This window comes from Parambassis ranga, chromosome 2 (assembly GCF_900634625.1).
Source record: "Parambassis ranga chromosome 2, fParRan2.1, whole genome shotgun sequence".
NCBI lineage: Eukaryota > Metazoa > Chordata > Actinopteri > Ambassidae > Parambassis > Parambassis ranga.
Window position 1 is genome coordinate 14,198,422 of NC_041023.1, and position 21,319 is coordinate 14,219,740.

General features: G+C 41.2%; 2 protein-coding genes across 2 annotated transcripts; one reads left to right on the forward strand and one right to left on the reverse strand.

Moving 5' to 3' along the window:
• Window positions 1–638: 638 nt before the first annotated feature.
• Window positions 639–5,410, reverse strand: srd5a1 (steroid-5-alpha-reductase, alpha polypeptide 1 (3-oxo-5 alpha-steroid delta 4-dehydrogenase alpha 1)). Its single transcript, XM_028399437.1, has 5 exons — window positions 5,006–5,410; window positions 4,610–4,776; window positions 3,744–3,845; window positions 1,715–1,865; window positions 639–1,618 (listed from the first exon to the last, which is right to left on the reverse strand). The coding sequence occupies exons 1-5, from the start codon at window positions 5,314–5,316 to the stop codon at window positions 1,552–1,554; spliced, it is 798 nt and encodes a 265-aa protein (XP_028255238.1). The 5' UTR covers window positions 5,317–5,410; the 3' UTR covers window positions 639–1,551.
• Window positions 5,411–5,835: 425 nt separating this feature from the next.
• On the forward strand, window positions 5,836–13,851 carry nsun2 (NOP2/Sun RNA methyltransferase 2). Its single transcript, XM_028399436.1, has 19 exons — window positions 5,836–6,096; window positions 6,703–6,860; window positions 7,250–7,354; window positions 7,442–7,547; window positions 7,746–7,817; window positions 7,981–8,065; window positions 8,151–8,343; window positions 8,892–8,966; window positions 9,110–9,240; window positions 9,538–9,611; window positions 9,693–9,823; window positions 10,278–10,374; window positions 10,571–10,788; window positions 10,982–11,074; window positions 11,159–11,294; window positions 12,307–12,387; window positions 12,788–12,926; window positions 13,025–13,064; window positions 13,168–13,851. The coding sequence occupies exons 1-19, from the start codon at window positions 6,031–6,033 to the stop codon at window positions 13,463–13,465; spliced, it is 2,298 nt and encodes a 765-aa protein (XP_028255237.1). The 5' UTR covers window positions 5,836–6,030; the 3' UTR covers window positions 13,466–13,851.
• Window positions 13,852–21,319: the final 7,468 nt, after the last annotated feature.

Sequence of the window (21,319 nt, forward strand, 5' to 3'; positions counted from 1 at the left end):
TACCTGTAATAAAGAGATGCATTACCTGCATTCATTGGTCTTTTTGTGATTGTGGGCATTTTTAAAGTCTTAAAACCACCATGTAAAGGATTAGGTTTAAATTATTTAATAATTAACGTGTTGTACATCTTTAAACAGGAGTAAAATAAACCCCCTTACAATACTCTAAAAAACTGCTATGTTGTGCTGTTGCTCTTGCTTTTCACTGCTACTGCTAAAGTGTTCCTTGTTGATTATCAGCGGCCTCTGAGACTAAATATTTGACTCTGGGTGTTAGGGTGTGTTACATATGTATGTATACATATGCTTTGTATATAAAACGAATGTCCATTGGCATCAGGCCTGAAGATAATTGGTTCTATCTCAAATGGCAGGCTCAATAAACACAGGCTGTGTAATATAGTGATGCAATTACAAGGAGCATGGCTAAAGAGAATACACAGAGGAAATAGCCTGGAAGAGAGAGAGAGAGAGAGAGAGAGAGGGGCCCTGGAACATGAAGGATGTCACTCTGCATAGCCTTCAGTGACCATCATTTTTCACCACACTCACACAGCAGCAGGTCTTCTATTTATTGACAATGCTGTACAAACGATGACAATATAAATTCCCATTAAATGCAACATGTCTTTAAAATTGACCTTGGTTGTGACTTGGAAAATGGCCACAACTGAGAAAGACAGAAGTGAAGTATTGTAGGCTGAGGCTGCAGCTGGCAGCTTTCAGGACAGGCACACTGTGGAAAACCTCAGTGTATGCAACAGTACACTGTTCCTAGCAGTGAGTGTACAATCCAATTTCCTAAAAAGTTGTTAAAGGGTATGCTCATGCATCTTCGTCTCTGTTTGATTTCCCTGCAGCTCAGTAGCTGGGGATGAGCCTGCTATAAGCCTCTGCTGGTGGTGCTACCTTTTGTTCCATAGTGACTTCTCTTCCAAACAATACTGAGGTCAGGAGAAAAAAAAATCTGTTGACCCCAAGAGAAAAATGTACAATGAAAGACAGGCTGAACTTATTTGAAAACACTCATATTTAACTTGCTTGGATGTTAAAAAGATAGTTTTGCAACAGATGGATGAAAACTTTAATGCCTGCTTTGCATTTCAAAGTTCCTGTTCCGTCTGGGAGAACATGCAGATCCGAGGAGAGTCTTAAAGCTGTTTACTGCTGGTGCAGAGTGTGATAAATCCAATGTATTACCGTAGGTACACTTCATTCACCATCTTATATCCTCCTGGAATGTGCCTTCTTCCGCAAATGCAACACTATCAGCACATTCAGTCCACACTTGTCGAAGTTACTCAGTGCTTTATGAATAGTATTACCAAAGTAATGGCAACAATAAAAATCTTTTAGTTTAAAGAGGACGGCTTAAAGTATTGCTTGCGAGCAGGCTTTGATGAGATCATTTACGGGTATGCAACCTGTGTATCTTTTCACTGAAAACAGTTTGATTTCATTAAGGCTAATTTTAAAACCAGAGTTTTTAAAACAGCAAAAAATGATGAGATGATTTTCTCGACGAGGTCCTGTAACCATTTCAAGCATGTTCTAGAACAGCAAGGGAATCAGTGCCTTCCTGCTTTTAGGGTAGTCATCAAACTTAGCCAGATACCATCTGCGGAGCAAGACAAAGGGGAGAAGCATTTTCTTAAAGAATGTTTTGTTAAGTGTACAATACATTCACAGTGAGTGTGTGCATTATTATTCTTACTTGTGGTGAGCCACAGCCCTGCTAGTGAGGACCACTGTGGTAAAAAGGGCGAAAGATGCACTTTGGACAGAGTGGCCAGCCAGAGCAAAACCAGCCCACTCTGTTATCTCTCCTAGGAAGTTGGCCCCGGACACATACTGAAACATTCCACCTGTGGGGGAAAGACACTTAACTTTTTGGAGTAGTAATTTGGAGGCAAAACGCTGGTAAAAAAACCCAAGGGCATTCACACATGTACCGTAGGTCTACACCGACCACAGATGGCTGCAGGCCATGTGCTCAGCAACTCTGCTACCCTCTATGTGAAAATGGCAGATTCTTGGCTGAGGGGATTCCAGACGTGCTGGGAAGTTGATGTGGAGCAACTAAGCTCACAGCTTCCTCCCGCCTCGCCTTCTCCACTTTATTTTCTTTAAGGGGTGCGGGACGGATTGTTTCAACAGGTTCACTGCAAGTTCAGGCGCAAGGTGCTATTGTTGTGACTGTATGTCTGTATGTGTATCAGGGGAGCCGCTCTCTTTGTGTGCCTGTTATAATGACTGAATTATTTAACAAATAAAACAAAGCCAACTTGTGGTTTGAATTCGCAATATATATATAGTTTTAACTATACACGCCACTGTCCTTGAGGTTTTTTTGTCAAAAGAACTCCAAAATGAGACCTCCCCCCACCCCTTTCATGTCACATCTCATAGACCGTTCATTCATTTTCACACAGTAAAGGTCACGCGCTAAAAAACCCATCCACACTGCTCTCATCTGTTTAGCCTGTTTTTAGCCGTATTGGGCCTGTGGCTGTAAATCAGCCCTTAAGCACATTCACATCACACTAATGCTTTCAGGATCCAGTGTTGGCTAAAAAAACACACAACAGTTTTACCTATTTGTCAAACGTGCTAATGCGGTTTGACATTCTTTGTTTTACAGGAACGACTATGACTTTGAGAAATAAAGTCCTGGGATTTCTCATCAGTATGAAGCTGCAAACAGCCAAGTTAGCATATAAAGACCGAAAATAGGAAGCGACAGTTCAGACCAAATAGTACTTGAACTTAGTTATACTGAAGAGTGAAAATAATTGAGTGATTTCAGCAATGCATTTCATATACGTATTAAACCACGAAGATGATGCTCAATTCCACCACCAGGGGTAATGTATGCTCTGCTATATGTGCTGCAGACAGAGCTGAGGGTCTTACATATAATCGGGTCTGAGCAGAATCTGCCCAACAACACCATTTCCCAAATAACTCAAGAGTCATGAATTATGCACTTTCAGCATATATGCCGCAACTGATATATCTGTAATAGACCAAAATATTGTGCATGTGTTGTTTTAGTGCTTGGTGCACTTTCCCTAATGATTTCTATAAACACTGCATAGTTTAGAACATTTCTGTGTCAGTGAAAACAAAATTATACACACTACAACTACTGTGTGTTAGATCAATTATTATTGGGACATGCCTAAGGAATGCTGCTGTCTGTGACTCCACCTCCTCAACTCCTCAGAGTCTAAGAGAACAGAGATGCATCTAACTTGGGCGACTTCTTCCTCCCTTTGAGAAGAGCTACACAGAGGAACAATATTATATCCTGTACATCCAGTACAGTGTGATCCTGTATAATCATGCGACCACACTGGAAAATTAGCATCTAGGGAATAGAGGCAGTGGTGTTCAGTGCCATGGTGTGATTACAGTTTTTCGACTTCAATGTCATCCAACAGCGGAAAAAGACATTTAGACTCTGGAAAAAAAATAGTAGCACCCTCTTGTAAAAATGCACCGTTAACAAAACAAGCCTGTAAATACAGTCTAATATACTTTGTAGACTCCATAAATAAACACACTTTATATATGTTATTGTATACCATTTAATTGAATTTCCAGTAAGTAGATTAAAGTCCATTAAAACAAGCATGTGCATATAGTTACCGGTACAGTTTTGCACTTTCAGTTAACTATTTACAAAATGTACATATTTAAAATTTGGAGTGTAAATGTACTGGAGTGACTAAAACATTTACCTGTGGGAATCTTGTAACCAGTCTCTCCAGGCTTCCTCAGGTTCCTCAGGATGTGGTCAGAGTGCACATTCACCAGCCAGCCAGCCAACCACAGTACAGACCCTGGAGGCAAAACCAAAAGATGCTTTAGCAAGAGAATTTACTGACAAAAGTCAGACTGCGAAGCTGTGGTTAAAATTTTTGATGAATACTCTTGTTTACTCTTGTTCTTCTATTAGTTAAGACTAAATGGCAGTTTAGTCTGATTATCAGGCTTTAACTACACAGTATAATTTACATACAAACAATGGATGTGATCCATAATATCACTGATGCACATACACGACACATATTTGGCAGGGATTGCTGGCATCCTCAAAGAGGTGTCAGAATGGAATCCAAAGGAAAATCATTGCCAAAATGATAAGGACTGAGAATAAAAAATAACAATTTGATTTAACAGCAATTTATAACTCAATTGATGAACCAAATATAAACATAAATGACCTTCATCTGATTTTCATTTACTGTTTGGTAAACTGGAATTTCATTTTTTTAATACAATTGTTATGCTTGCTTCTTAAATGATCTCAAATGGCAGGAAATACATGGCTTTAAAGCAACTGGAAGACTCATTCAGTCATGTGTGGTTACTCTCCAGGGGCTTTTCTTCTTTTCTGTCTCAAGAAATGTTTTTCCTTTACTTTAAGAGGATGAAAGGAGTATGAGAATAAAAGTGGTGCAACTGGGGCATAGTGGGAGATGATCCTCTCATTAAAACCACAGAGAATTTCTCAAAATTATTTCATACTGATCAGCACATGCTGAACTAACTAAATAAACTGCAACAAACTGTAAATGTGGAAAGGCACACACAGAATACCTACCAATAATGAAGCATGGATGTGTAACCCAGTCTGCAGGATAATCAGCATAATGGCTCAGGTATCTGATCTGCATGTAGCCATTATAAATGCAGAAAACAAAAGCCAGGGCGAATGAGGCGAAGGGTGTTGGTTTCCCTCCTCGGATTAAAAATGGATATATAAGGGACCTGCAAGAGAGGAAAAATGTTATTAATGAAACTTTGTTTTTAATTATTTGATGGTTAGTACCAGTGATGTGATGTACATCGTGTAATGCATTTTTTCTATATAAAATATATATAACAGCTGATTAAATAATTACCAGATACCATTATGCTTACTCTTTTCGTAGATCTGCTTGTAATACTAGTTGATCATTAACTGCACACTTCCAGTATCATAGTTTTACTGACCTACCTCTGGACATAGTGGCAGAAATACATGGCAATAAGCAGCTGATTTGGTAGCAGTGAGGTTTTAGCGCAGGATGTCCAAATAACCAGGCACAAAGGCAACAAGAACGCCGGCAGCTCCTGCACGAACCACGCAAACCTCACATTAACTGGAAATCCATATTTACTCGTTGCATATCGTCCGTATGGGACATTTTCAAAAAGCAAAGTAACAAAAGTGCAAGCTGCCATGAAGACCATGAAGTAAGCCATGCAGTTCAAAATGTACAGCTCCTCTTCCTCCGATGAAAAAAGCTTTGACAGGAGAGCATCCATCACGACATACGATTTAATATTAAGAATAATTATTACCAAAAAATGTAAATAGTGTACAACTAATTTTCCTACTTCCCGATGTCAATTTTCAGTAGCCACGCGAGGCTAAGAATTGACCAATCACATCTCTTGAACAGATATCACAACGTATCCTGTCAACGAATCAAAATGCTCGGTTTTACTCCGGCTCTATCGCTCTGTCCGGCTCGGACAACCTCCAATGAATATTCATGAATGCTGACAAACTGTCATCAAATTACCAGCTGTAAACAAAGTCGACTATAATTATGTCACTAACATTTAAGGAAAAAGAAAATGGGCGCTTGTTTAATTTTTAAAGCTTCAAATGGAGTCTAACGCAGTTAGATTAAAAATATTATCAAAACGATCGGATAAACAGAATAATTAACGTTTTTGTTTCGTTCATTGTGCAATAATTTTAAATTACACCTACAGCGATTATATTATTTTTAAAATATCAAGTGCGAAAACATTTCACTTTATTTCAGGCGTATTTTGCGGCCACCCCGAAAGGTCCTGATTCACGTGCGTCAGAGCAGCACGTTCTGAGGATACACAGCAGCCCAGCACTTCATCTTAAAACGCTGAGTACATTATTTTACAGTTTATCCGGGTTGTAGGTGTCTTTTCTAGGTATATATATCCACCACGTTGTTCCGCAGACTTTTCACAAGAGTTGTCTGCGTTTCCAAAATGGGGAAAAGAAGCAGACAGAGGCAGAAAAACCAGAATGCTGGCCGGGACGACAGAGACAACGCTGTAAGATTCATACTTCTGCTGCTGTACTAGCAAGTTTTGCTAATGTTTTATACTCCGCTACGTCACATGTTACCTAGATGTTTAGAAAAGTGTCGACCATAGTGACGTCGCTTAGCATCTCTAAACCTATGCAGTCATGCTGCTGGGACATAGCTAGGACAGCTTTGCTGTTAGCTACTGGCTATTTTAAAGCCATGTGTGACCACCATTTGTCCCATTTAACCATGTTTACCAATTATCTAGATGCAGGATGTATTCTTTGTTGGATTGCCTTTCACTCAGATTGTCCAATGTGCCCTAGCAGACTGGCAGGATTCAAGTCATGCTGTCTGTAGCAGTGTTACCAAAATACTGTGGAACCAAGAACCCGGCACTTTTGCAAAAAAAAGGGCTGTAAAAGTGCTGCTTGTGGATTACTATAGGCTGAAATGACAAACAAAACTCTAATTCTAATACTTTATAACATGCCAAAAAGGTTGCTGTTGTCACTTGTTTGAATGACATTCTATGAGGCGTGTTTGCGTCTTCAGCTTTAACTGTAAACAAAGGCAGCCATAAAAAGGTTTAGAGATATGACCCCTACTTACAACTGCACATTTATTCCAGGGCTGGGGAGCTGGCTATGCTGACATTGTTAAGGAGAACAAACTGTTTGAACACTACTACAAGGAACAGGGCCTGGTACCAGAGGGAGAGTTTGAGCAGTTTATGGAGGCAATGAGGGAACCACTGCCAGCAACCATCCGCATCACTGGATACAAGAGGTGAAGTTGTCTTGTTCATGATCAACACCAGATGCTAGAGGTCATCAAATTAATGTTCTCCTGGCACTGGCAAGTGCAACACTATACATTATACTCTGGGCATTGTATTTGTTACTCAGGAGATCTGTTGGTTTAGGTTGAAATCAAAATTTCCCATCCTTGATAGTTCTGTTATTTCGGCTGCTTAACAGTAAGAACTGGGCTGTTGTGCTTTGGTATTATAATGCTGATAACAAGCTGGATGGTCCCTCCTCATAATATTTGATAGCTTTTCTTGGGTTTTTTGTTTCTAAAACTTGTAAAAATTAGTATAGACTGTGTACTTTATGTATTCACACATACTAAAATGTTATTTAGAATGATTAAATTATAAAATGTTATTTTTTTAGCCATGCTAAGGAGATCCTCCACTGTCTGAAGGAAAAGTACTTTAAGGATATCCAGGAGCTGGAAATTGATGGCCAGAAGATCGAAGCCCCTCAGCCTCTCAGCTGGTATTATGTGTCATGGTTTTATTGAAATAAAAAGGACTCATGGTTTTAAACTAGAATCTCAATACAGTTTGTGCCTGTTCTCTCCAGGTATCCTGATGAGCAGGCCTGGCACACCAACATGAGCAGGAAGATCATTAGGAAGTCTCCCCTGCTGGAGAAGTTCCACCAATTTCTGGTCAGCGAGACAGAGTCGGTGAGTCACAAATAAAAAGAAACTGAATATTCACTATACATGCCTGTTTATAGAGCTGATCGTGTAACAGGAGCTTTGCATGTTTGAATATAAGTTGTGTTTACCAAATGTACCCATGAAAGAGAGTTGGAAAAAGATGTCAGAAGCCTTCAGAAAAGTAAAGAGATTAGCATTATTTTTGTTTTTTTGTTCTTGCAGGGAAACATCAGCCGCCAGGAGGCTGTCAGCATGATCCCCCCTCTGCTCCTGAAGATTGAGCCCCATCACAAGGTAAAAACACTGACCTTTATAATAGTTAAAAAAAGTAGACCTGTCAGTGCTTAATGCATTCTGTGTTTTTCCCTTTTGTGAAACACTGTTCTTGAGACTTAAATAGATTTTTGAAACATTTGTTAACATGATGAAAATGATGATGCATGTGTTTTTTGTCCAGATCCTGGACATGTGTGCTGCCCCTGGATCAAAGACAGCACAGCTGATTGAGATGCTCCATGCTGATATGGATGTGCCATTTCCAGGTAAGAAAAAACACATTTATACACATTTCCAGTTCACGGTTGTATGCATCTTTTTTTAAAAATCATTCTTTTCAATCCACATCAGAGGGATTTGTCATTGCCAATGATGTAGACAACAAGCGCTGCTATTTGCTTGTGCATCAGGCCAAGCGCCTGAACAGCCCCTGCATCATGGTGGTCAACCACGATGCCTCCTGCATCCCTCTGCTACAGGTCGACAAAGATGGCAAGAAGGACATCCTCTTCTATGATCGCATCTTGTGTGATGTGCCCTGCAGGTCAGCAGAACTATCTGGCTTGTGTCTATCACTGATGGACTGTGTTTTGGAATGTGAAAATGTGGTTGATAAGCTCTGTGTGGGTGTTGGGCTGGAGATTTTGTGTGACAGATGGAGATGAGGCTTCACCCTGTCTGTCAAATGTAGAGTGCCTGTCTACAGCTGTCTGTCAAGTGTCTTAGTTTACTCCTGGTTTCAGTGCAAACATGCATCCACATCCACATCCTTCTCCTGAAATCTAGCAACATGTTGTGGCCAAAACAGAACTGCATTAGTTTGCAAATGCTGCCTGAGTTTGGCCAGCTTAAGTGCTGAAGCCAAGAGGGCCCTGCCAAACATAACATGGGGAGAGGGAGGGGAGGGGAAGCGGTAATGAAGACCGAGGGAGGGAGGCAGCAGTGATGTGAGCAGTCAGCTAAAGCCCGGCGTTTAGACAGTTAGTGCTTTGCAGACGTTTTTTTTGCCCTGTGTTGAGTATCGGGAATCTCTGGTAGTTTGGACCAAATCCAAAAAGTGTCTGACTGGTGCTGGTTTTCTGTCTTCTGCAGTGGTGACGGCACCATGAGGAAGAACATAGATGTGTGGAAGAAATGGACAACAAGCAACAGCCTGCACCTCCATGGGTGAGTGGGGGAGAGCATGTGCTCACACTTGAGCAACAACACAAGAATTCAGGCACTTGAGTGGTAGACCAAATTGACTAAACAACAAGGGAATGGAGTGTGTTCTTTTGGTGCTAATTAAATTGTGTGTGTGTGTTCACCAGGCTCCAGCTGCGTATTGCTGTGCGTGGCGTTGAACAGCTGGCTGTGGGAGGGAGAATGGTGTACTCCACCTGTTCACTCAACCCTATAGAGGACGAAGCTGTCATCGCAGCACTGCTGGAGAAAAGTGAAGGTAACAAATGTTCACAGGGTTATATATTATGGGTTTTAACCATTTTTCGTTTTTAGTTTAGTTTTTTTCTTAGTTGCCTGCTTCTTAAATTGTTTAGTGCATTGATCCTGAATGGCCCCTCTTCTCTGCAGTTACTGTGTTTAGTGAAAGGAACCATAGATTAAATATTTGGGGTAAAAACTATTCTCTGGAAAATCATATCAGTATAACTGTGTGCACAGTATACAAGGATGTAGTTTTCAAGGTGTTGGCATTTACAATCGCCAAGTCTCCATATTCCTCCATCCACCTTTCCAGGAGCATTGGAGCTGGCCGAAAGCTCAGCTGATCTGCCAGGGTTGAAGTGGATGCCTGGGGTCACATCCTGGAAGGTACAGAAGCTTTAACACATATTAGTAGTGAGATCTGTAGGTCTGTCTCCTCATTATGTGATCACACAATTCTTTCTGTAGCTGATGACCAAAGAGGGCCAGTGGTACTCGGACTGGTCAGAGGTTCCAAGCAGTCGTCACACACAGATCCGCCCCACCATGTTCCCACCAAAAGACCCAGAGAAACTGGCCGGCATGCATCTGGAGAGATGGTATGTTTACACACATACACAAAAATATTGAATGGAAAACTTGTTTATCTCCTTGGGCTGCTCTGTATTCTGTATTTATTTTTCTTTAATTTTTCTCATTGTTTTATTTTCCTCAAAGAGTTTTGACGGCAGAAAATTAAAGCCACACACACAGGTGTAGCCTTTCCCTTTTCACTGGTGCCAAATTCATTAGTTGAGTAATGTCTTTTTTGGCAGAGCTTTTCACACATGTGCACCGAGTCTGCACGGATGAATACACCTGCACTCTCATGTAATGGTGGATGATGTCATTTCTTCAGCTTCCGCCTTGACTTCTTGTGTTAGCCAGCAGAGGGAGCTATTGCCACATGTGTTCGATGCACTCTTTATTAAATGCTTGAAAGAGTTGTGTGTCTTCACATCAGGTGGCAGCATACAGTTCAAGCGATGATTTATGTTTCTATTTTAATGTCAGTATGAGGATTCTGCCACATCACCAAAACACTGGAGGTTTCTTTGTGGCTGTGCTGGTGAAGAAAGCCCCGATGCCTTGGAACAAAAGATATCCCAAGGTACTTCCTCATAAACACATTTAATGGATGAGAGATGTTTATGCAGCTTAATAAATGTGGGAAATAGAGCAGAATTCTTTTACGTGGGTATGAGTTTCTGTTGACCCCCACCTTTTTACACATCACTTATCTGCCCAGTCTCACTAACAACAGCTGGGACCTTCTCTGTTTTTGTTCTTCTAACCTACATCTCCAGGTGAGGAAGGACGTCTCGTCCAGGTCAGGGGCCCAGACTGGAATCTCTCCAGCAGCCTCTACCCCTGCTGACACTCCCTGCCTTCACCCTGAGGAGTCCAAGAAGGAGGTGGAGGGGGACGGCCCAGAGGGAAATGTCAATAGGGAGGTAGAGGAGCAGGTACCCAAAGGACCTTCTTTGGCTCAGGAGACCGGGGATAAACAAGATAGGGTGTGTGGGTAAGTCATGCCAGTCTGGTGAGATAATAAACAAAGGAAAAAACTGTTGGCTCTTTAAGAATAACAGAGCTTTGAATAAGAAATTATTATTTTAAACTCATACAGAATAAAGTGTTGGATAATCCGATGAAATTTAGCATTTAATAAACACAAACATATCATTTGAGTCTTAAATGTCTCTTTCTTCTTCCAGGCCTCCCCCCACTAAGAAGATGAAGCTGTTTGGGTATAAAGAAGACCCCTTTGTGTTCCTAACGGAGGATGATCCTGTTTTCACCACTATACAGTAAATGCCTGTTTATTCAGTGTGCTTTTTATAAATATTTATGTGTAAAAATCATGTTTTTATTCTCTCCCATGCTTTCTCCAGATCTTTCTACGATATTTCACCCGACTTTCCTAAGCTCAATGTTCTGACCAGGACCCACGAGGGCAAGAAGAGGCATTTGTACATGGTGTCCAAAGAGCTGCGCAATATGCTGCTCAATAACAGTGAGCGCATGAAGGTGTGTGGGTTTCTTTAGGGACAGCAGTTTAAATTATTGTACTCACCAAAAGCTAGGCTGATTATTGATGAAGCATTTCCGTCTGTTAAAAATAGACGTAGGAAATCTATAATCAATTCTTTCCTACAGACGATCTATTTGTATTGATCTGCGTGAAAGTGCTTATCCAAGCGCAGGTTTATTGGCTTTTCATTGATACATCAGTTTGTGTGTGTGTGTTTTTGCCTGTGTGCATCTGTGGGAGAAGCAGCAAACAGATGGGACCCTCTCCTAGCTCAGATCCCTCTGGTCCTCCACCCTGAACACCTGCACAGGTGGCACTGTGTGTGTGTGTGGCTCACCGTCTTTGTTCTCCTCGGTGTTTGTAGTCACTCTTGGGTTGAAGCACAGTGAATTGCACGTTTGCATATTATTGCAGCTTCTTGACATAATGAATGGAAAACAAGCTGTTTCTGGTCTTTTTAAGTAGTTTACTTATGTTTTAATAACAGGTATCACAAAAAGTAAAAACAGTGAAACAGTGTTTTTTGCTGATACTAATATAGGGCTAGTCAACAAAGAAAACCTAGGCCCTTTGAAAGTATCCTTTATTCAGCTGTCTATACATAGTGTCACCAAATCAACTAGTCAGCTGGGCTTATTTAGAGTCTTTAAGCTTGAGTATCTTTGCTTTAACAGTGTAAATCTAAACTGTGTAAGGTATAACAATACATGCATATTTATACCCAATGTGTGTTTGGGTTTTACTATGCAAATCACTGACGGTTGTTTCAGTTCCTGCTGGGACACCAGAGACCCGCTGCAGTATCTTCCACAGTCGCTGCCTTGAGCAAGAGGGTTTGATGTAATTACAAAAACATTAACAGCAATACTACAAGAGTACAAGTTACACAATTAGTCACTGAGTCTAATTTACATTCCCCCCTGTTATTATACTTTGAGAGCTTTTTATTATCTGGCATTTTTATTTTGTTTTTGCACAGAGCCATATGCTATTATTTTTTTTCCTCAGGTCATTAACACAGGGGTGAAGGTGTGGTCTCGCAACAGTGATGGAGAGGAGTTTGGCTGTGCCTTCAGGCTGGCTCAAGAGGTAACACGCACACACATGATATGCATTTTTTAAATGTATTTAATCATAAAGCCACTTATTAATTGGAAGTTAAATGATTGAAATGCTTGGCTGCACATGAATATTCTTTTTATATGTAAATTAACCTCATGATGTAAAATGATGCGCAGTAAAGTACAAAGGCTGTATTTCTAGGATCCTATGCCCTCCATGTTCTTTGAATGTGTAATACATTTAATTTTATGATCAAACATGCAAGTTGGCATCATTACTGTAGCCACCACTGAGCACTGAGTAACAGGAGCCAGACGGCAGAATTCACACTGATGATAATTAATTCATTTTAAATACACAATGTAACTGTAAATAATTCAAATTTATTCTTCTATTATTTTTTTTTTCAATCACTATTTCTTCTTAGGGTATCTATACTCTTCAGCCATACATTCGCTCCAGGATCATCACTGTGAGTGTGGAAGACATCAAAGTGCTGCTGACTCAGGAGAACCCCTTCCTCAGTAAACTAGAGGACGACGCTCACGCTCAGGCTAAGAAAATAGGTACACAGTATATTTCATTTTGTATCACAAAGCTTTTGAAATGAGCTTTGGAAGAATCCCTTTATTAATCATCACATGTAATATTATTCTCTCCACAGGAATGGGTAGCATTGTGCTGAAGTACATTCCGAACCCAAGGTAATCTGATAAAATATTGTTTGTGTCTCTTATTAATTTTTGATAAGGGATGGCCTGGTATGTAGTTTGTTGTGACACTCACCATCTCCCTCTTGTTTTTCAGTAACACAGCAGAGCCACAGTGTCCCATCCAGCTGTGTGGCTGGAGGGGAAAGACGTCCATCCGAGCCTTCGTTCCCCGCAACGAGAGGTTTCATTACCTCCGAATGTTAGGCGTGGAGGTCTTCAGAGACAAACAGGGCCTGGGGCAGAATAGAAGAGATGGAGAAAAGGAAGAGAAAGAGGGGGTAGAGGATGAGGTAGGAAAGAATGTAGAGGAGGAGAATGGAGCAGCAGAGAATGAGCCGGAGATGGACTTGGAAAACGGCAACGAAGACAGATCATCTGAACTAAAGACATGAGTAACTGAGAGTGCAGAGGAGACAGTCGAGTAAAGGATTGACTGATGACTTAGTGGAGCTCTAAGAGCTGTTAACCAGGTCCAAAACAATGCTGTTTTGTGGTCCTCTACCAGTTTCTTTTTACCACACTGCCAGTACAGAGGGATTCCATCCCACCGAATGATGGACTCTGTTGGGATCTTTCAGTTTTGCGTCAGATTTTTAGTTAAATGGCTTATCCTATTTTATAGAGATGTGTTTTTTTGGCTGTTTTAACAAATATATTCCACTTTTACCAGGTGGCTTCAGTTTTTTTTCAGTTGCTTGTGTTTTCAGAAGTTTACATTTACATAATTATGGTCTCATTTTTGTACCCATGTAATAAAGCATAAATATGAGTCGTGAAAGGTTCAGTGTCAGCAGTCAGATGATTTCACTTCGAACATTTTTTTTGTCTTCAAATGTAAAACTATAAATATTCAACTCACAACATGAGTGCTTGGTGTGTAGACCTTTATTTTGATCTTAACTGCACAGGATTGGGCTACATCTCACACAGTTTTAATGCCCATCTTGTTATCAGACGGAAATGCTTCACTATTAATCAAAGTTCTTATGACGATGTATACTGTACATATTTGCAGCATCTTGTCAGCTGTTGGCACGGCAGCATCACTGCACTGGATTGACAGAAATGTCTTCCTCCTGTTTATTACCCAGTCTAGCTGCCATGACAACAACCGTCATGACAACCAGCCCCCTCACCTCTCTCTGGTGACGGAGGGAACAGAGGACAGAGGGACCACAGAGAGCATCCTAAACTCCTGTTTCTCCCCTGTTTTCTTTGCCTGTGTCTCCCATTATTCCTCCTCTTTCCCTGTTTTATTTGATCTGAGACCTCTGAAGTGCACAGGCAGTGAATGTAAGCATTCAGGAGAGCGGCTGTCATGTCAATTCCCTTAGCTTTGGGTATTCAATGACAGAGCTGTTTGCAGAGGTAGACGGGGACAAGTCTGGTACTAGAAGAATCAGTGGTTGGGTTACATGCTATGATTCAGTGGGGGCGTGAAACTCCTTGGCGTAGGGAGGGCTAGCATGTAACAGATACTTTATAGTGAAGGCAAGGTCGGCAAGGCGGGTGGGAGCACTGTATATGGAGTCAGTCAAGGATGAACAAGTGGAGCAAAATGCTCCATCTTTTTCTAACACAGTAGAGGACAGTGCATGGAAATGGAAATGATAAAGCACTGCGAGGATGAGGACTGGATAGGAGGTTTGGAGAAAGGGTGGCTATGAATAAATTAAATTGAACAGATAGGGAAAGGCAAAAAGTTGTGACTGAGTCACTGGGCTGTCTGTGTGGGAGTGTGTGAAAAATGTTAGAGGCTAACTTTTAAAATGTGGTTCACTAAATGGAATATATGTCCTTAAATGTTCAAGTATCAAAGTCAGTCATTTATTTACTTTGGATTACTTCAACATTAAGTTATTGCAAAAGATTGACTTTTTCATTCATCTTTATTTTTCCAAGTTAGAGTGAAAACCAGTAAACAGGATAAAAAAATCATCAGCTAAGCCTGTGTTGATGTGTGTAGATTTGACAGTGAGTGATACCCTCAGCCTTTTAGCTTCAACGTTTACTACCATCCTACTAATGCTAGTAATAACATTAACTGCACAGATAGACATGCATTAACTTTATGTCTTCTTTCTCCTTTGCTGCCCCTCATCCCTTCCCCTCTCCCCTCCTCCAGCCTTATTCTCTAGTCAGTTGGATCTTCATCCGAGTCCTTGTCTCTAACTGTATTCATGCCACTCACTTTCTCTTTCCATTTTGATTATCTTACGTCCTGGAAAAGCTCAGGCACTAAAAATGTTCTCAAACTGTCATCTCAATTTAAGCTGGTGCTTTTAGTTCTCCCTCAATACACTAATTTTATTGGTGCATTGTTTTTTTTACTCCCCAAGATTAATCATACACTGAGATATTAGTCTTTTTACAACCAAAATTGTAATTCCTCTGGTTATTTCCCCACATTCTCATATCTCTAGTAAAGGTGATACCATTTATTAAACATTTCTCTGCTTGGCATGCTTCCTTCTCTATGCTGTGAAGTTCAGGGCATTAATGATGTAGAATCGTCTCCTCTGCTCACCTGTAAACTGAGTAACATGAATGAGTTTATAGGTGTGAAAGTATCTGTGATCCACAGTCCCATGGTGTCCCTCTTCTAACCCCTACTTTTAAATCCTCCTTTCCTTCCCTCCTTCTCCTCCTCCTCCTCGCTATCGTCCCCCACCCCAATTTGATGCACTTGAATGCTTCATGCCCTCTAGCGCTCAGCCTTGTGGACATGCATAAATGTTTGGGATTATATAATCAAGCTGTTACGCAACGCTAAAAGAGACTGAGGGAAGCAAATTCACACACACACACACTTAGAGGGAGAGAGAAAGTGACAGAAAGGAGGAGGGGTGGTGATTGTGTGTGTGTGTGTTGAGGGAATCTAGTGTTTCATGTTTGGATTAAACCAAATCCCACTCAGCAACATACACACACAACTGCTCTCCCTTTTAAAATCTGCTGGTAAATCTGTGGTTATGTCTGTTGGCTCTGTCTGATAGTGCTATTGTGCAAAGCCTGGTGTGTGTTTGCATCCATGCGTACACGTGCACCCTCAAAATATCAATTTTTTTTATGGCAGCTTCCTTCCCACTCCACACATGCACACGAGGCAGAGCTCGTCCTGTGCGATTTCTATCTAGGATAAACACTGTTCTCTATGACGCTGCAGCTTTCACAGGCTTTAATCCTTTTTTTTCTGCCTCTCATCCTCTGTCCATGACTTGTGCTAAAATGAGTGTGTGCATGTGTTTTTGCCCGTGCATGCTCCTCATATGGCACCATTAGTCCTGAATGTATCGTCTCCTGGGCCTGGGATTTAACCCTGAATTCAGCTAATGTGTTATAAAATCCACTCACACAGGTTAGCAGACCTGCATGGGCTCTGAGAGGCACACTTGAGTCCTCTTCACACTTAGTGTAATCAGCACCTGCACTACAATTAATCTGTGCTCACACATTCCTAAAAAACAGTAGCCAAAACATGGCCCTTAATGCTGTCAGTCAGATTTGTTGTAGTTTCCCTTTAAATGTTTATTATTATCTGCAGAGTTTTTGTATCGTCAAACCAGGGTCATTCCTTACAATCTGTACTTCCTTGCTGCCTGTCAGGTTGACTGATCTCATATATGGTGCAAAGATTTGTCCTCCTCAGCAGCACAGAGATAAAAGATGGGGCAGTATGTTAGAATGACAGTTTGGGGTTAGTTTTACCTGCCAGTGCCCCCAAACGTGCCACTTTTTCCTACTGTACCTTATCTATCTCTGTTCCCTCAAGCCCTCATCCTGTCGCTGCTGATGAATCACCAAAAGAGATATAATAATTTCCTCAAGTTAGAGGAATTAAAAGTTCATGGCAGAATCCAGGTGAAGGCCAGGTCACATAGGCGCATGACTCAAATTGGCAGCAAAGTCTCTCTTCCTCTGTTTATCTTCCTGCACTTAACTGTGTAGAACCTCTGACATATACAGTACCATAAAATAAATCTGGAGGCTTTTACCGTCACTAAACCCTTTAAGAATGCATGAAATGCTCCATAGCTACAGAGAGAGGGATGGAGGGGGTTTCTGTTGATATCGGTGGAGGCGGTTTGTTAGTGCTCTGAGGCACTTTGGAGGCAAACGTGCACATTTAAAATAAAACAAAAAAGCCTCCATTACATCACTAAATACAAAAAATCAACTTGTAGGATGTTTTTTGAGATTAGCCTTCCTCCTCTTTCTGCCACAGAAAGAAGAGGCAGGACTGAGTGGAGCTAACGTAGATAAAGAGGAACAGGATGAACCCAAAAACACAAGGCATCAAAAAAGCTTGGTGGAGGAGCATTAGAATCATAGAGGCTGTTTGGACGATATGCAAGGAGGTGGATGGAAAACAGGGTCTAAAATACTGCTGAATGGGCTGAGAGGAGCACCCATAGGCTGTGTATGAGAGAGCCACACCCATAGCTAAGTGTATGAAGGTAAACAGCTTAGCTCACCTTGCATTTATCCCAGCTGCTATTGGGTCAAGGTGGCATCATTGATCATATTCTTAAAGAAATGGTAGAGTGTGTCTTTGAGGTTTAGGGTTAGGGTTAGGATTGATCATTGATTGTTTATTATTGTGCAGCTAAATATGAAGTTCGCGAACACAACACTAAAATCTATAATCTAATTTACTCAGACCTAACCTTTTTAGTTTTCAATCCATGGACTCATTTCTGCTCAGACCAGAAGCCAACCAAATCCTCTGTGCGGGGATGATGGAGGAGGTAGAGGATGTGTGAAGGGAAAGTAACGGGCGCTGGGATGACAGGGTGAAGGGTAAGGGTCCTGGAGAGTTAAGGGATGAATACAAGAAGGAGAGATGGATGAGGCAGATGAGGAGGGAGACAGAAAGAGAGTTGGAGGTGGGTATGGGGGGTGAATAGTGGGTACAGGGCTTTATTTAGTGCATGCCTGCAGGTGTTGCCTAGTAACAGAGAGGAAACAGATCGAGGGAAGAGAGCTGGAGAGCACATCTCCCTTTATCTTGTTCACTCTTTTTCTTTCTCTTCCTGGCCTTCACCTCTTCCAAAAACCTACCACAGGCATGCACGCACACAAAGACACACACTCTCTGTCTCTGTGTGTGTGTTTTTTTTCCCTCAGACGTTGTCACAGACACATACACAGCAAAGGCCCCCCGTCCCTCATTAGCAGTCAGGATGGCAGCCGTCCTCCTGTCAGGAAGAAGAGGAGGAAAGGAGGGCAAGGAGAGGCAGGAGGAGAGGGATGAATTAAGAAGGAAAAGTAGACGCAGAGTAGAGAAATTCAGAGAAATCCTTCACTTAAAAAACACACATTCACCAAGGTTGTTGCCATAGCATCTGTTGCCTTGTTACACTTTCCTTATCATCTGTTGATGTGTGTATTCTGCAGTTCAGACAGACACAGTCACAACAAGTCCAACCAAAGATGGCTTTTAATGGGTCTGATTTACATCCTGCTTCTTACAGGGGAATGAGCTTTGAGAACAAAGGCAGCTCAGTAAATGGCTCCATGTTCTGTTGTGTTTCTCATCCACCAGTGACCGTTTGTGTTATCGATCAGGGTTAGATTGAAGATGCTCTAGGTGGGAGTGTGTGTGTGTTTAATCGACCAATGTACCTGTAGCCTTGTAGAAATATACAGAAGCTAACAGATCAAATGCAGCACACTGGAGAGTGTGAGAAATCTTTTATATCCACAGAAAATGTGATGACGATGTCATGATTAAAACACACACACACATCAGTGGCCTCACTAATCTGACTAATGATCCGATTATGGGTCTAATGCCTGGACTAATAATGAAAACAAGAGTTTTCTTTATTCTGTACATCAGCTACATCTGCTTCAACTATGAGTGTCTGACTGCTGCTCATGTTCATGCATGCATGTCTTGGTGGCCGGGGAAAGGGTGTGCTCTGCATTTTAAGTCTGCTACTCTCTCTCTCTTCCTATTCTATCCCCCACCATCCCCCCCTTTTGTTTCTATCTCCATTTTTCTAATTGTCCATTGGGAGAGAGAAAGATCACCTTGTGGTAAATCCAAAAATAAACTGAGACGCAGGTCCTTAAAGCTCAAACTTTATCGACTTCTAAGTTCACAGAGGGTACCCTACCTTGAAAGAACCCACTGAAAATCAATGCTCCAGCTCGCTGCCAGCGAACAGCAGTCAGAATTGATCGAATTAATCAAGGCCGACCCAGATGAGCATGCACATTCAAATTAATCTGCACCAAAAGGCTGTCTGGCTTTACAGAAAGCTTGCTTCTTGTGAATGCCCTGAAAGATGCTAAAAATACATTTTTCCCACATGCACTGTGCCATATAAAATATTTATAGTGTATAGCCCTCGTCTGCTAAGAATGGCAAAGATGCTACGAGAGAGAGAGAGAGAGAGAGAGAGAGAAAGGGAGAAAGTAGCTGCCAAAGCTTGCTGTAGCCTCCATCTCTGTGCCAGAGCTTACATAAGAGCTAACTGCAGTTTGAACGAGAGGAGTACAGGCTTAAATCTGTATTTAACATTCACATACGCACTAGGAGAGCAACAGGGACAGAGACAGGAAGACAGAGAGGACAGCTTCCCTCTGTGTGTCCACGCTACAGGACTCTATATTTATCAGCCTTGTTGTTATAGGCTACAACTCGCTACTATTCATGTCCTGATTTTACCACGCTTACACCACTAGGTGGGTGGAATTCATCATCAGAGGCCAAACGAGCCACTGAGGAAAAACATGTAAGTGGGGAACCAAAAATTTGGGCTGCAGTATTACTAGAGCAAATCCAGTCTGTGTTACTGTACTGCAATATAAGCAGCACAGCGTCTAAATGTGACACTGCTCACTCTCTGGACAATAGGGACCACCAGGGGACAAAAGAATTACTCATCACTGGAACTCATCAGAAATCCATTTAGGCTACATGGTTCACTTGACATAACAGTGCAGAAATGCACTTCCTCTCTCTTTCACTGTAAAATAAATAACATATAAAACATACCTGTAATTGCATTTAACTTCTTGTATTATCAGTGCACCTGAGATAGTGATGTGCATCTCACACACACACATGGTGCATTAAACAAATCATAATTTTTTAGTAATCAGAGATAAGAGGCTTCTGAAAGAGGACTAGTTAATGTACTGTTTATATACAAATTATGCCTGTACAGACTAAAAACAAATGGCAGAGAAGATTGTTGCAGATTGAAGAGGTTTGTCTTGTGAAATGTGTGATCTTTAAACACACATCCCAGTGTGTTTAAAGACAAATTGTTGATTTATATGATTTACTGCACACATTCAAAACCATGTGTTTGGCTTGGTAAATGACACACAATGACACTAAGTGGCAGCAGTTGTGGCAACTGTCATGACTCTTAGTTTGCTGTCTGTTTTTAGTAAGTAATTGTTTATTATTATTATTATGGTTTCTGTATTTTGACACACTTGTCTTCTTGGTTTGTTTGGTTAACCTCCTGTTTAGTGTTTAATTTTTTTTGGGTAGTCTAGTTTCCTTGTGTGTTCCCTCCATGGTGATTGGTTTCCTTGCCCTCATTGTGTCTTCTTGTGTCTCACCTTGTGAATTTAATCCATGTGCCTTCTCACTGTCTTTATCTGCTCTCCCTGCCGTGTGTCACTCCTGTGTTTCCCAGCGTTCTTTATTGTCTCTGTCTTGGTTTACTGCAGTCAGGGGGTCATAGCCAGGACTGTATAAATACTGAGGTCCAAAAAATGTCTCTATTATTGAAAATATGTCACAGTTTGTATCCCTCACTATCATGTCTGAGTCCTGCAGCTAACAAACCACAGAGCCCGCCCCCTTTTTGTTTCCACTTTATGGATTCATCATCATTCATCATTGGTATCTAAACTTCCCTTTTATTACATACCTTTTTGTCATCTGCGTCTGGGTCCAACCTCCCTCCACATCAAATTAACTCACACTAACTGAGTTTAGACAGAGCCACACTCACTGTAATTGCTGCAAACAGCTGCCATTCTTCAATTTGCTTTAAGTGTCCTCCAATTTATGTGGCAGATGTTTTCTCATGGAACAAAATCAATTTTTGATGGACCCAGTTATTCATACACATACACACAAAACAACAATACATGCGTGATATATGCACAAATCCTCCTCCTACACACACACACACACGGCCTCTCTTGTCCATACATCTATGTGTCAACAGGGAAAAATTCAATATTTAACAACATATTTCCAAGAGAAACACCAG